Source organism: Triturus cristatus, chromosome 10, assembly GCF_964204655.1.
Source record: "Triturus cristatus chromosome 10, aTriCri1.1, whole genome shotgun sequence".
Lineage (NCBI taxonomy): Eukaryota > Metazoa > Chordata > Amphibia > Caudata > Salamandridae > Triturus > Triturus cristatus.
In genome coordinates, this window is record NC_140593.1 from 41224237 (window position 1) to 41240363 (window position 16127).

Sequence of the window (16127 nt, forward strand, 5' to 3'; positions counted from 1 at the left end):
TTGTGCTCTCCTCATAGGCAGGTAATATTTAATTTAAGCATTCTTTACACAAAAGCACCTGCAGCAATGATATGGAGCCCACAAAGTGCCGGCGTTGTGTTCAACTGGCAGAGTCAATGAATAATGGACACATCTAAACTCAAAATACCCAACGGAAATTCAGTGTACGAACAATACATGGATCAGTGGTGAAATGATGCATTACAAAGGACAAAAATGTACAGTTTAAAAAGTGCCTCTGCCGGACAGTCCACTCTGACAAAGAACCCGATCTTAGCTGGAGGTCGCCTGCTTCAGGTAAGCTATCAAATTACGCCTCTCCTTGTCACTCCTAATGCCAGCGAAGATCATCTTAGTTCCTGGGATGTACTTCTTGGGATTTTCCAAGTATTCCATCAGCGTATCTTCATTCCAGGTAATGCCTAGAAAGAGAAAAAGTAGGCACATTAAGAAACGCATGCACATTACAAAGCGGGACCCAACATCACACATGAGGACCACACACCTGCCCAAGGGCCTGGAAACCTTCTCAGGTGATTAGTGCGCTATGCAAATCAGCATAATATAACATCTCGTATAAGGCACTTCCCAAGAGAGGCCAAACAACAATTAGAAAGATTCAAACTATAACAAAACCCAGAGAGTGGAAAAGAAATGTGCTAAGAGAAGGTATGCAAAAGGAAGATACAGGAACTTTTCAAAAAGTTAATTTCTAACAAAGTAGCAAACTGTTCACTAAACTTCTATTTATAAAGGCGCAGTTGCACTTTCTATAGGGAGAAAAGGTGAATTAAAATACTTTGCATGTAGCTTCATGAAGAGAAGCTCAGTAGGGCGTGCACGCCTAGGGGGGTGTTTTTTTAAGCTATAGGTCTTCTGTGCAGGAGTAAGATCTTTTGCCAAGCAACATATTTGTGTGTGTTATGGAGCGGGGAGGCGGAATAGGATTCAAGTTTCTCCAGACCAAATATCAAACCTACAATTTTGGAAGGGAGAGATGCTTTACCAAGCTTCTCCTTAGTAAGCTGAAAGCATAATATATATGGGGGAACTAATGCTTTCCAATCCGGAAAGGATATGAAACAAGGTATTTTAATATCCAGTTTTCCCCAAGTTAATTCTTAAGCATTTTCAAAGTTTGAGTCCTCGCTTTAATGAGCCCTAACTGTGTACCAAGTGTATGCAAGTGCGAGTAAAAAGGCATCTTGTGTTTATACACTTCAGCCATGAAGGGAACTGTCCTTGAACGTGTATCTTCCCAATTGGTATCTGGCCTTCAAGTATTCACAAGTAGTAACCCCTGGAGCTATTTCTACAACATGCTCTTCAAAAATGTCCCCCTGTGTACATAGGCGCTAGAGTCTATCCTTTTACGGACACAGATACCTCCATTTATTACCTGTTCAGGCGATACAGCTTTAATCCACTAGAATTGAACATGTTACTTAAGTACTAAATAAGCTTTATCAGTTTGGTAAGAGGAATTTATTGAGTATGTGCACAACATTAAAAACCAAGGGCCATTAACTCACCCACTTTAAACATATATGCTCACACATTAAACGAAGCATTTGCAATGCAATTGGTGTCGCCTTTGGGACCTTATATGTATTTAGCTATGCAGGACATTAGCCTGGGTGCTGAAACATCTACTGTTCTTTAACAAGGAGGGAAAGTAAGCACCAAAATACGTGACACGCCAGGCATGGGAACACATGGAGAGAAATATTGCCTTTTAGTGGGAAACAGTATAGTGCAATGCTCTGATTTAATATAAAATCAGGTCCATCGGTGCTCATATCACTGAAAATATAAGATTTGAAAAAATACTGTATGGGTGCTCATGGAAGACAATTTCTATGGACTGGAATCTAGAGAACTCCAAAGTGATTCTGGTATTTTACTGACCTCTATTGGTCGTTTCTATCAAGAAAGTTAAATAGAGGCAGAGACCAGAAAAAAGTACCTAGACGGAAGCAGACTAGTCGTAGGGCTGATCGCCAGAGCCCACAAAGTACATACACATAAGTATATACTAAAGTATTGACAAGAGGTCTCGAATGCTCGACCTAAAAACACAATGTGCACACTGCTACATTTAAATGCAGGAGTTAAAAATAAATATTTGCCCACCCATGAGGCAAATCTGTTCATAAAACAGACTTTTTACACTCCTACACATTCTAATGTGTCCAAATGTTCTTCTCACACTGCACGTAACAGTGAATGTGTAATAAAAGTAGGTTAACTAGAGTGGCTACAAGTCTACCTCACGGAATAAGTCCACAAAAGTGTCAGGTTAAAAGCACAGATTCAATTGTGTCCAGTTCTTAGTCCTAGGTCCAAACGGCAGCATATCCAGGTCAGCACAGACTGCAATATTCGATCTTTGTTCTTCCGCACATCCAGATGTGGTCTGAGGAGCTGGAGAGGGGGTGCCACTTTCACAATTCACTAGTCAGGGGGACTAGCTGAACACTTCCAAAGCAATGGCAACAGAGCTGCAAGGGGCACACCCACCCTCTGTTGCAGCACATGTTTTCTTTATTGTACAATACACCACCATGCACCATTATCAGTGAAATTCAACATCACAGAGCTGCCAACCTGGTAAGAAAGCCAGTTTCTTTAGCTAGGCGAGTCAAGGGTGCGGCAGGCAGGATTGTATTCAGATGCACAGCTGTGATACAACGGACTCCTGGTAGTCCTCAGCGTAATGTGCTGTGTTGAGCGCAAACTTATGCCCAAAGGAGTCTTGGAGATGTCGGAGGCGGGTCTGGGTGTAGATCTGTTGGAAATGAGTCAAGTGTTTAAAGCCTTTAAGGACAGTAGGGAGGGAGCAGCTTTTAGTGTGAAAGGTAGGCTGTTCCAGAGCACTACGGTGGTCCTGAAAAGCTCTTGCCACCCCAAGAAGTCCTCCTATATGGAGGGGACTGTCAAGTTTATGGCAGAGCCAGAGCGAAGAAAATACCAACTGAGCTTCTCCTTAAAGCGTAAAGGTCCCTGGTAGTGCAATGCTTTATAGACAAGGCACAAGGCTTTAAACCTGCAAGGACCAGTGCCCACTCCCTGTGCCAGTGTTGCTTTGGCCCTTAAAGCAATGGACCCCGGGAGGTGAATACTGAAGCAGGGGAGACAGTGTTTAGTTTGGGCGTCAGAAAGGTGACGGGTGAGATGGGAGCCAGAGGAGAAAGCCTGCTTCACAAGACAGAAGCTATCATTAGTGAAGCAGGCACAGCGGCACTGAGACCCTTTGTTGGAGGGGCTAAGTGCATCACAATTGAGTCTTACTTTAGAAAGGGGGAATGGGGCACATTTTCTGTTCGTTGGGGCTGAGGGCACCATTGCTGCAAAAAGGAAGACAACGCGTGGGAGTACATTTTTTCAAAAGAGGGACAGGGCATGTTTCATGGTTGGAGTGGTGCTTAGGCATGGTGGGGAAGTGGTGGAAGAGAGACATACATAGGGCCTCAACTGTCATTAGTGCAGCAGGTGAAGTTGCACTGGGGTCCAGATTTGATGGGGGCTCAACACCCCATTTATTGGGAGTGGTGCTTTTGTGTCAATTTCGTTTGAAGCCTAACATTTTGTTTGGTGCATGAGCTCTCTTGGATGCTCTTCTAGCCTGTGAACGATAAGAGTTGCCAACCCGTGGGGTGGTGGCTTAGCCAGCTGCAAGATGGCCGCACTTTAAGTGGGCTCTGCTGGCCAAGCTCAAAATCTGTCAAAATCCTGCGGACCTGCGTGGATTTCCAGCTCCATGCACAGCGATCCTGGTAACCGGCGCTTGGGGGCACAAAGTGGTTGGTCTGCTTGCTGATGCCGTGCTGCGGCGAAGGTCAACAGCACCCGAGGCGCTCCAGGCCTACACGCGCCTGTACTGAGCGGCAGCAGAGTGGGCTGCGCCCGGCGAAGCAGATAGCGCCTGCAGCCTTCAACGCCCAAGCCGCTGCTGCCAGCCCTACAACCAAGTGAGTGCGGCGCTTCGGTGTGGGGGGTCCGTGGCTGGGAGGGAGTACGATTGTTGGACCAGAGGGCTCGGGGCTGCGCAGCCTCCATGGGCGCTGCTCCCTTTGCCAGCCTGTGGTTGGGGCCCGCGCGCACTGCGAAGTGGACGGCGCTCTCCCCTCGCTTCCCTGCTGCTAGCTGCCCCCGCCTGGCTTGCCCCTCCGGCGGCTCTCCATCCCTCCCGACACAGGCGCACGGACTTCACCTGCTCCGGCATCCCACCGCAGCACATCTCTCGCCTTCCTGGGCGGAGCTGGGCCTATCGTCCACTCCACTGCCGGCAAACCCCTGCTGACCTGTGTGATATCCCCTGTGCTCGCACTGCACTTGGGAGGCTCAGTTGGGTTGTTCAGCAGCCCGGCTGCTGAGTGGCGGCTACCTTCGACGAGTGACTGTTCTGGTGCTGCACGCACCTGGGGGTCCTGTTCTGGGACGCAGCGGGGAGGTGGTGCCTGGCTCAGCGGACCGCATCTGCAACCTCCAATCTCTGGCCAGGACCAGAGCTGCTGCCGACTGCCTCTACAGCCACGGTGGTGCTGCGATGTGGTGTTGGGGGGGGGGGGGGGGGGGGGTACGTGGCTGGGAGGGAGCACGCTCAACAGACCGCGGGGTTCGGGATGCCACGGCCTACTCTGGGCACTCTCCCCTTTGGCCTGCTCGTGAGTAGGGCCCTGCGCCGCGAGTCCTGCACCTTGAGAAGTGAGCAAAGCGTTCCCCTTGCTTTCTGTCTGCTGCCCCCCACCGCCTGGCGTGCCCTTCTTGTTGCCTTCCCTTTCTGGTACCGCCGAGGAGCACCATCCATCTGCCTGGGCTGTGCTGGACCCACCGCACCTCCGTCTGCTCAGTGGTCTGGTCTCCCCTCATTACCGGCGGTGTGCTGCCCTGTGGGTGAGGCGCCCTCGCAGGTTCACACTCCGGGGTCTCTGGGGCAAGCTCACCACCCGGTCTATCACCTGTAATTTGCACGGTCATATCTGCGCAATCCAACAACGCTGTCTAGGCGCCCACACCATCGCTGCTACCCGTGGTCGCGGCTCCAGGCGACTCATTACTCCTGCTGGAGGGAGTCCTGCTCCCTCGCTTGCCCTACAGTTTCTGCTGCCTTTGTGTCTCACGGCTTCATCTCCTTTGCTGCTCCCGGCGCGCTTTTCGGCTTGTTGACTCTGGACACTTTGCGCCCTCCCGCTCTGGGCCCCACACATTCCCTCATTTGGGTGCCCGTGTGCTGAGTGACTGACCCACCGAACAGTGGTGGTTTCATCCTGGGCCAAGTAGACGCCAAGCAGCCCAAAATTGCCTTCGACCAGCGTAGGCAGACTAGACAGGAGGGGCCGCTGCCGGGGACAGAAGAAACTGCTGCTCAGGCAGACTCTGGCGCCACTCGTGAAGACGATCTGAAAGCTATCATGCTGGACGTTCAGGCTAGCATCAGCGGGTTGCAACCCAACTGGAGCAGCTGTCCGCTAGCCTTGCTGTTGTGAGAACCAGGGTGGCCTTGCACGATACGCAGATCACACACTTAGGAACCAGGGTCTTCGATGTAGAGGACTCAACGAACGGAGGAAAAAAAAAAAGTTACTCCAAATGGACAGAATCTGGAACTCAAAGAACAATGAGGATTTGGAGGCGTGCGCCTGCAGAAGCAACCTCCATATTACAGGGGTGCCGGAATCATCCAACATCACGAAAATGGAGGACTTTGTTGAGCAGCTTCTTTCTGATCTTTGAGAGGTCCTTTCCCCGGTCTTAATCGTGGAGAGGGCGCATCGTTCCCTGGGGCCCAGGCCCCCCTCCAGGGGCTCCGGCCCGTCCGATCATCGCCAAACTGTTGAATTTCCAGGATCGAGTTTAGATTTTGTGGGCCGTCCAGGAGCGGGGTGAAGTGCGCCACCAAGGTAATTCCCTTGCCTTCTACCCGGACTTTACACTGGCAGTGCAGACTGCTCAGGGGTATTCCTTCCAGTAAAGAGCCTGCTCCAAAAACTTGACGTCTCCTACTCTCTGGTCTACCCGGTCAAACTTAGGGTCAAGACTGCGACACAAATGCAGGCTTCAGCGACCCGAAAGCTGCAATGGCCTTTGCAAGGAAACTGGACAAGCAGCAGGGCCAAACAGCACCCAATTCGCAGCGGGAGATTGGGGGTGGCTCGAGTGACAATGACTGACTCATGCTCCCGATATTGCCACCCTCCAGGTCCACTGTCCAGTCACCTGATCCTGTTATTATCATCTGTCTCACACGGTCCCCTGTATTCATCAATGCCTGGCTGTTTATGCAACCCCGCACCTTGGCTGGTCACTGTATTCTATAGGCCACTCTGGGGTACTTTTTGAATTCACCGTGTACTGGTTATGCCATGTTTTGATTGACAACCCCTGGGTCCAACGGCCTATTCTAGTCCTACATTCCTTGCATTTTCTCCCGAATGCCTGGGACCTTTTTGTTTTCACCCGCCCTGCCATAGAGTAGTCCGCTCTCCATTCTGGCTTGGCCACCCTGTTCCGTGCGACAGGGGTGTATGCCAGATAGAACCATGCCCCCTTCGGGATGATTCCCTCGATATCCTCCCGTTCCTAGTTGGGGTTCCTCGGGAGGGCTGGATTCTCAACCTAATTGGGGGGGGGGGGGGGAAATAGTTTTTGATGGGACTGTTGCCTTCCTACCGAGGGCTGTTATTTTTGCTTGTTTTAACCTTGTCAATGTCATTTTGCGCTCTGATTCGCTACATGTTGCTGGATTGGTTGCCTCTCTTCAGAGGCTTGTTACTTCCTTTATTTAATTTTGTTTTCTACATCATGTTGCGTGCTATACTAGAATCGATACCGCATGACATGTCACTAGCACCTGTCACTCACCCTTCGTATTGGCCTCTATCCGCCATCCAGCGTCAGTGCACCCCAACATGACAGACCCCACGTTCTGGACTTGGAAATTAAGGGGCCTTAATGGCCACCGCAAGGCCGGTCTTCTGCACGCCCATCTCGCACGGCACACAGTAGACATGCTTCCTTCAGGAAACCCACCACCTACCTGCCACCTCCTGATGGCTCCTTTCCAAACACTGGGGTGAAATTCACTCTTCCTTCTATTCCCTGGCACACCTCCCAGACCATTGCCTACACAGAACTCTCCTTGCTCAGCCCTTTATCCTAGCAGCAATATATGGGCCCAACTCACAGTCCGGAGTTTCTCACTCAACTTTGGAAGCACATTTCTTCCTTGGGACCCGTCGCTCTCCTTTATGGGAGGAGACTAACATTGCATCCATACCTTCGCTTGACCGATACAGGCCGCATGCACAGCATCCCCGCTCTACCTTACTTCTACAATCCATCCTGTCCGACAACTCCCTGCTTGATGCCTGGCGGCACGTCCACCCAGATGTACGCGAGGGCACCTGAGTGACGGGGTCGCAGGGTTGTGGGTCCCAGCTGGACCTTTGGGACACTACCCGCGATGCCTTCACATGGGTCACCTCTGTGGAACACATGGCCTGCACCCTCTCCGACCATGCTCCCGTGCGCTTATGCCTGCAAGCCCCGCATACCCAGTGGCGCATGTTCACTTGGCGGCTGCCTCCCAACGCACTCCGCGACTGTCTTGCGCAGGGAGATACAAACGGCAAATGTCAATTATTTCGAACTCAACTCCCGTTAGCTCAATTCCCCCTCGACACTTTGGGATGGTATCATGGCTGTGATCCGGGGAGAGTATTTCCAAACAATCTGTAGTTCTGCGCTCCATCCGGGGTGTCTTAGAGCGTCTGGGAGGGGGTAGTTCAGGGCCCTTGACTCCCAACAGTCCCAAAACCCCAATCCAGACACCTCGGTGCGGATCAGGGACAAAATTACTGAATTTCACGACGAAGCTAACAGGGAGATTTCCTTCTTGGGCAGGGAGGCTAGAGCCTGCCGTTACGGTGAGGGCAACCGCCCTGGAAAAACCCATGCCAACCTCCTGCGTCAACCACACGCCACCTCATATGTCACTGCACTCCAAGACAGGGGTCTGGACAGGACGACCTCACCCAGTGAGGTGATTCTCCACCTTCTACTCTCAGCTATACGCTACTGGAGAGGTGCCTTCTCGTGAAATGCCAGATCAATATTTTGAAACAATCGAACTCCTCTGGCTGGGCAATAAGCACCGGGAATACCTGGACGAGCCCTTCACTAAATAAGATAATGGCTGTCCTTAGTGGTCTCCCCGGGGACAAAACTCCTGGCTTGGATGGCCTGCCTGCATCCTTCTAGAAGCAATTTGCGCCCCTTCTTGTTCCACATCTAGCCACCATGTACAATGATTCTTTTGAACATGGCCGTTTTCCTCCCTCTCCGCGAGGCTCTGCTCACACACACTCCTTTTAAAGCCCGACAAATCCCCTTAACTTTGCGACTCCTATCGCCCTTTATCCCTCAATACTGACAACAAAATTTTCGCTAAATTGTTGGCCTTGCGCCTTCTGCCTCACTTACCTCCGATAGCTCGCCCGGATCAGTCCGGTTTCATTCCCGGACGCGCCACATCGCATAACCGTCAGACCATATTTGCCGTTCTCCATCAGATCAATCCCTCACCACCAGCCGTGGCAGCTGCTCACGCCATGCCCCTCACCAATAACCCAGCTCCCCTCCCTTGCAGACTGCTGGCATGGCCAAGCACGCTGCGCGTATGGGGCGCACCACTTTGGCGGACATCTATCCCGATAATACCTTTCTCACCATCAATGGCGCGGTAGGCCCAATGGACACGCTGCTATATTATCAAATTAGAGCGCCCTGTCAAGAAACCCACCCCACATTCCTTCAAACCCCTCCTGGGCTGGCTGCCCTTAACTTGGTCTATGCTTAGAGGTCCCCACGCAAAACGGCCACCAGAATTTATGGTCTCACGCTCGCTGCATCCCGTCACAATTGACCGCGACCGAACTGCCTGGGGCAAGGACCTCCCCCCACGAGGTCTGGCTGTACTGCTGCAACCAGATTAAACTCTTGTCCCCCAACTATCGTTTGCGGCTCATCCACTTCAAATACTTGCACAGATTATACAGCACACCTGTAACACTGCAAAGAATGGGTCTCATCGCTAGTGACGGATGCATGCGGTGCTCCGCCCCGGCAGCCGACTTTACTCACCTGGCCTGGCTGTGCCCTAAGGTTTCTGCTTATTGGCAGGACGTGTGCGCTGTCATCACCGAGATCACCTCCACGCTCATCGCTCCCGACCCTCTGGTGTTCCTCCCGGGCTATGTGAAACAGTTCCCAGTCGCAAGCTCATCGCCATGCTACTGGTTCTGGCCAGGCACAGGGTGCCCATGCACTGGGGTCTGAGACCGGCACCCAAGGTCCGGGCCTGGATGGAGGATTCCGCACACTGTCAGATGCTACTGGGGGAATTTTGGGATCTGATGCCGGCTACCAGCCAACCGCCAGATATCTGGGCCCCCCTCATTTCCCATCTATAACGTCAAGATGCCCATTCTAGTCCATTGACAAACTCGCCCAACAGAACAGCCTTGCCCGACAGACAGTGCGGCTACTCAGCCACAAACGTCATTGTTGTCCCCACGACACTATGCATAACTCCCACACACACTTTGGCTCCGTAGGATGTTTCATCTAAGCGCTAAGTCTCTTCATGCTGTGTTGTGCACTGAGTTATATCATCATGACCACGCCCGATATGTATTTTAACGGGTGGTCAAATGTGACTATGCAAGTGCCTCACCAATAGTTTGTAACGCAACATGTGGTTTAATCTTTAATAAAGGTTTTCAAAAGCAAGAAGAAAAAAAAGATTCCAACCCGGCTTCCTGGAGCAATCACTAAGACACCACAAGGATCTTCTCTAATGGGCAATTATAAACCTGGAGTGCGGGAACTGTGCTGAGAGCTGTGAAATGTAAGAAACGCAAGAAAACTAACACCTCACAAAGGCAATCTAGCATTTACCTGGTTTGCCACATCCACCAAATTCTTCACTATGCTACTGCTCCAAAATACTCCTACTGGGTGAATGTGTGCGTTCAGAAAGTATAACGGTTACATATATGATACAAACCACACAGTTCTGCCAAGAACAATCTATGGCCAGCAAGGCACGTTGGCGACACTCCTGCACAAGATCTTTCATAACATTAGTTTGCGGTTTAACTGCAGAGTCCAGTCCCTTCCTGCGTCATCCTCCAAACAAGGATTTGACCGTCTTGGACATTCATTTTAAAGGGAATTTTGGCCATTTCGAGACGGTCTTGAGGACACTGGGGTTTTTGCAGAATAGTGACATACCGGTCTCGGTTAGAACAGGTTCATGCAGAAGACGCGCTTTACACTGAACATTTACCTTTGTTTTTGTTGGCCTCTGTATACGAGAAGCCAGCAGCCTGCCCAGTCTTGCGCCCAAACAGGCCGTGGAGGTTGGGGCCAACCTTGTGCTTATCCCCCTTGTCAACGGTGTGGCACTGCGCACACTTCAGAACAAAGACCTTCTTTCCCTTTTCGGCATCTCCCATTTTGAAGCCTGTAAAAACAATCGTAAAAGTCAACTTTTTTAATGTTCTACGTCTGCAAAACAGTTTAAAAAGGGCGCCAGTTCACAAGACAGAGCTACACACAAGGTGGAAACACTCATGTGAAAGGCACAAAACTTTCATTGGTGAAGTAGAAAGACCACGATTACATACTAATATCAAAAGATCCTCCCCGAGGCCTACACTGGACTACGCTCAGGTTTAGTCTGTACGTTGATAAACTGAGTCTACCTACTGCTATTTAATCAGGCGATAGCGCCCTGCTTATCTACTCTGGCATCGCTAGGAACTGCATATACCAGAACCAGAAAGGATAACTTCCTTTTCAAGCAGCACCGAGAGAAGTGTGGATAGGTCGGAGTACAGAGCACTTGACATGGTGATGTGGAATCAAAGTGTGGCTAGAATAGCTATGGGGTACACAAGTGTAGGAAGAAAGGTGTCTACAACAGAATAGTACTCATGGGTGCAGGCGGACCAGGGCTCTATGGAATAAGGCTCACTCAAGTACGAAGACCGGATGTCTACAACAGACTACAGCATGCAGGTGTAGGTTACCATGGGTGTAAAACATAATACCACACGTGTAGTAAAGGCAGGGATTTACAACAGAATAATGCTACAGGTGTAGCAAGACTAGGGGTCTACAGAAGAATACTGCTTGGATTTTTAGGGAGGCCAAAAGGCATAGAGGGAAGTGGAGTGGTAAAGAGCGTTAAGTGGTGTAGAGCCTAGTGAAGTGGCGTAGAGGGTGTTGCAGAGTTAAGTGGCAAAGAGTAGCGACGCATACAGCGGAGTAGTGTGTCCTATAATAGAGTGGAGTCTGGTGGCATAGAGCAGAAGACTGAATTGCATAGAGCGTCGTGTAGTAGTGTCAGAGGTGACTGACATGGCATGGCATAGGGTGGAGAAGAGTGCCATAGAGGAGTAATTTAATGGAGTAGAGAGTCAGAATGGAGTGTATCGTCAGAGCGGACTATAGTGAAGTGGCGCAGAGTACAATAGTAGAGTGGCGTAGAGACGCAGAGTAGAGAGCAGTGGTGCACAGAAGAGTGCGGTAGAGTGCACTGGCAGAGTATAGTGGTGTAGAGTAGAGAGGCGGAGAGTGAAGTGGCATGGAGTGTAGTGGTACACAGTAGATCAGAGTGGCGTAGAGTGGGTTGGCATAGAGTGCAATAGAGTGGCACAGAGGTATTCAGTGTTGCAGAGTATAGTGGCATACAGTACAGCAGAGTATATTGCCGTTGAGCATAGTGACGAAGGGTGCAGCAGTTTATAAAAGCAGTGTGAGGTAGAGTGCACTGTCAGTGTAAAGTGGAGCAGAGTAGAGTGCAGGGACGCATAGTGGAGTGGCATAGTGTGGAGTGTTGCAATGTAGAGTGCAGTGTCGTTGAGTGGTGCAGAGTAGGGTGGGGTAAACTGGAGTATGTATGATGTGGTAGTTTACTCCCATTACAGACAACACTTCCTCAGCTGGAATGACTTACATTTGCAGACAGTTTTACTGATAAAAGTATACAGCGCACAATGTGTGGATATGTCATCACCTTGAGCTTTGATTCGCTTCAGCTGTATTGAAATTTGTTTCCACCACACTTCGAAATGATCAAATAATGTGCTTAATTTGTGCTTTCCATATTATGAAATATCTGTACATTTCATTCAGACATTTAAATTGTGATTTTTGCTAGAAACCAAAACATCGCACAGCACACCCCGAGTAGCTAGCTAGAAAAAAAACAACATCCTACAGCCTCTCTTTCGCACATGGGTACCCAGCAGGATTGTCATAAATCCTCTCACTTTGCAGTCAGAGAAAGAAAAGTAAACACCAAGCTCCCTGGAAGATAGAGCCTGACAGATGACCTATCTTTGAATGCCCAGCAAATAAGACAAGAAGATCATACTGTTGGAAGAATACTGGGCGAGGGAAGGGACAAACTCAAGCTAGACAGCCTAAAACAAATTGAACCAGCAAATAGAAAGCAACCAAAAGTGAGTTACAATCTGTAAAGCCAATGGTAGGAATGCATTCCCAGGGCAGCTTTCTGAATGTCCCCAAGATGTTAGCAAATTTAGACTACAAAGAACACTCGATAAACTTACAAAACACATTTCTCGTTAATGTGGCATTGTAAAGCACATTAAGTGTTGCCAGTGCAAATGTTTACACCATTGTGGGCAGGTGGCCCGGATTTCTCTAAATGGCAGATGAACTTAACGGGCTTGTTCTGAACAAACAAAGCATGCAAAAGGCTCACGTGTGGTCTTCAGGTAAACTGCGTATGAATGTAATGTATTATGGTGTGAAGGGTTGGGAAACCTTAAGTGTACATCAAACGCAGATTACCCAAATGTTACAGACATGCAAGCACAGGGAGATGAAATTAGAACTGGGATGGGGGGGCCCATGAGGCAGCAGCACAAGCCACATGCCCTCCCTATCAAGTAGAACCGCTGAGAAAATGGTTTAGTTGAGAACTAAATGGGAGGTCACCCTGGGAGACCATTACAGAAGGCGGGGAAGAAAATTATCCAACCATGCAAGCTCACCCCTGGGGCCTTGCATCACTGCGTGGTCAGCAGGCACCCCTTAGGTTTAACAGTTTCTCTCTGCTGCTCATAGTCTATAATCTCTGCCCTTGTGGGAGCGGAGCAACACATATGCTGGATCGAAACATCTAATTCCAACCTGGAAATAGCCAGTGTGTGCAGGAGACCCTGGCTGGGACTTGCAAGAAACCGGTGTGGGGGACAGCGGTGAAGTGTGGTGGGAGCGCTCCAGTCTGAGGCCTTGAACGGAGGTACAACACCCAACGGATTCCTGCTTCTTGGCGTAGGGTGAACATTGAGGCACCGTGGTGGAAACACCGGGCCAGTCTGTGCTCGAAGGGACACTGGCGGGATGGCCTAGAGTGAGAAGTCTGAAGGCACTCTTCTGACAGGAAGGCAGGGTAATGCTGGCCTGGCAGGCTGCGTGTGGTCGGAAGTTTCAAGACTGGAGATAGTCGTGTTCTGTATTCACCACTGTGATGAGGAGGGGTTGGGAGTGCTCAGAATAAGGGAAGTACTTTAACTAAAACCACGAAGGAGAGGCACAAAAAAGTGGGCCTTGTGGGTACCGCAGCCACAGAGTTCTGCATTAGAAGGGCAATGTCAGACATTCGGCTAAGCTTGGTCTTTCAGAGTTTGCAGGACTGCCTCACGGAATCTTACAAAAAGGATTAACACACAAATCCCCCTTTTTATTGGCAGCTCGACGCCCCTACCAGCCGAGGCCCTTCCTGCACGTCCAATTTGCTCACACCGGAGCAGGTGCCCAGAAGCCCCTTCGCTACTGTCGGGCACATCTCACATGGCAGCCGCTCACCTGCCTCCAACATGCAAGTCACCAACGTATAATAAAGATCTGTGCCAAGACTCTTTATACTGGGCTCTAGGTTTATTAAAAACATTTCGCTTAGAGAAAAGAAAAAAAAAAAAAAAAGATGGGATCAAAAAAATCCGTGTTTAATCTCACGAGAAAGGAATCCCTTCCTCAGCCAGAACTCCATGAAAAGGAGCCCCGCATCGCCGTATGTAAGGCGAGGGTGGAATGAGAACAGGTCACGCCGCCCAGTGACCTCGGCTGTCTCCAGGTGAAGGTCCGACAGCTGTCGATGATTGTCGGGGAGGGGCTGAGACTACCGGAGCCTCCTAGCCAGGCATCGGAGGTGACTGACTGCACGTCAGCTGTGCCTTTCAAAGCCCGTCCCTCCAGGGAGAGGGAGTGCACCCGTGGGAGGGGGTGAGTCCCTGCGCGCTACTCGGGCAGATATGCACGCAGGCCACTGCCAGGGGTGTCGGTAACTCCAGGAGTCCCTGAACGTGTCAGATTAAGGAGAGGAGCCCGTGTGGGGCAGCGGAACCCTCCATATGGCCGGTTCCCTACGGGTGCTGCAGTAGGTCAGTGTGAGCGCTCCATCAATGAGCTTGTGTATGTCGGCTGTTCCCCCACTGCCAGGGCTCCCGGGGTGACACTACGAGAAGTGTGCGAATGCAACAGATCAAACTGATGACCTCGAGTACATCAAATGATGCCTTCATAAGGCACCGCGGTAAGTCAGTCTGTGAGCGATCTATCGTAGGTGGCCTTGAATACATCCACTGATGCCTTCATAAGGCAGGTTCCCTATGGGTGACAGTTGTAGGTCAGTCTGATCCGTTCTTAAGGCAGTGTTGTAGGTCAGTCTGTGAGCGCTCCATCAGATGTGACCTTGTGTATATCCACTGAGCTCTTGATAAGGCAGCACCGTAGGTCAGTGTGAGCGCTCCATCAGAGGTGACCTAGCGTACATGCACGTATCCCTGCATAAGGCAGTGTTGTAGGTCAGTCTGTGAGCGCTCCATCAGAGGTGACCATGTCTACATACACTGACCTCTTCATTAGACAGCGCCGCAGGTCAGTCTGCGAGCGCTCCACCAGAGGGGACCTTGTGTACATCCATTGATCTCTTCATAAGGCAGGTACCTTGGGGGTGGCAGTGCTATAGGTCAGTCTGTGAGCGCTCCATCAGCGGTGACCATGCCTACATCCATTGATCCCTTCATAAGGCAGGTTCCTTGGGGGTGGCAGCGCCGTAGGTCAGTCTGCGAGCGCTCCATCAGAGGTGACCATGCCTACATCCATTGATCTCTTCATAAGGCAGGTACCTTGGGGGTGGCAGTGCTATAGGTCAGTCTGTGAGCGCTCCATCAGAGGTGACCATGCCTACATCCATTGATCTCTTCATAAGGCAGGTTCCTTGGGGTGGCAGTGTTGTAGGTCAGTCTGTGAGCGCTCCATCATAGGATCCATGCCTACATCCACTGATGCCTTCATAAGGCAGGTTCCTTGGGGGTGGCAGTGCTATAGGTCAGTCTGTGAGCGCTCCATCAGAGGTGACCATGTCTACATACACTGACCTCTTCATTAGGGTGTGCTGTAGGTCAGTGTGAGCGCTCCATCAGAGGTGACCTTGTGTACATCCACCGATCCCTTCATAAGGCAGGTTCCCTATGGGTGACAGTTGTAGGTCAGTCTGATCCGTTCTTAAGGCAGTGTTGTAGGTCAGTCTGTGAGCGCTCCATCAGATGTGACCTTTTGTATATCCACTGAGCTCTTCATAAGGCAGCACCGTAGGTCAGTGTGAGTGCTCCATCAGAGGTGACCTAGTGTACATGCACGTATCCCTGCATAAGGCAGTGTTGTAGGTCAGTCTGCGAGCGCTCCACCAGAGGGGACCTTGTGTAAATCCATTGATCTCTTCATAAGACAGGTACCTTGGGGGTGGCAGTGCTATAGGTCAGTCTGCGAGCGCTCCATCAGAGGTGACCATGCCTACATCCATTGATCCCTTCATAAGGCAGGTACCTTGGGGGTGGCAGTGCTATAGGTCAGTGTGAGCGCTCCATCAGAGGTGACCATGCCTACATCCATTGATCCCTTCATAAGGCAGGTTCCTTGGGGGGTGGCAGTCCTATAGGTCAGTCTGTGAGCGCTCCATCAGATGACCTTGTGTACATCCATTGATCCTTTCATAAGGCAGGTTCCTTGGGGGGTGGCAGTCC

At 50.6% G+C, this 16127-nt stretch overlaps 2 protein-coding genes across 3 annotated transcripts in view; one reads left to right on the top strand and one right to left on the bottom strand.

The window, feature by feature from the left end:
- The window catches only part of LOC146788784 (cytochrome c, somatic), a 17431-nt gene continuing 1304 nt past the window's right edge, over window positions 1-16127 (bottom strand). Inside the window, exons 2-3 of the mRNA XM_085630343.1 lie at window positions 10352-10528; window positions 1-422 (exon numbers count right to left, since the gene is read on the bottom strand). Coding sequence (XP_085486469.1) covers window positions 274-422; window positions 10352-10520 — 318 coding nt within the window. The 5' untranslated portion in view covers window positions 10521-10528 and the 3' untranslated portion in view covers window positions 1-273. The remainder of the gene's footprint in view (window positions 423-10351; window positions 10529-16127) is intronic.
- Window positions 14279-16127, top strand: part of CMC4 (C-X9-C motif containing 4) — a 22422-nt gene continuing 20573 nt past the window's right edge. Inside the window, exon 1 of one of the 2 annotated variants that reach the window (XM_085630362.1) lies at window positions 14279-14635. The gene's annotated coding sequence lies outside the window, so the exon portion shown is untranslated. The remainder of the gene's footprint in view (window positions 14636-16127) is intronic. The other variant, XM_085630347.1, reaches the window with a different exon arrangement.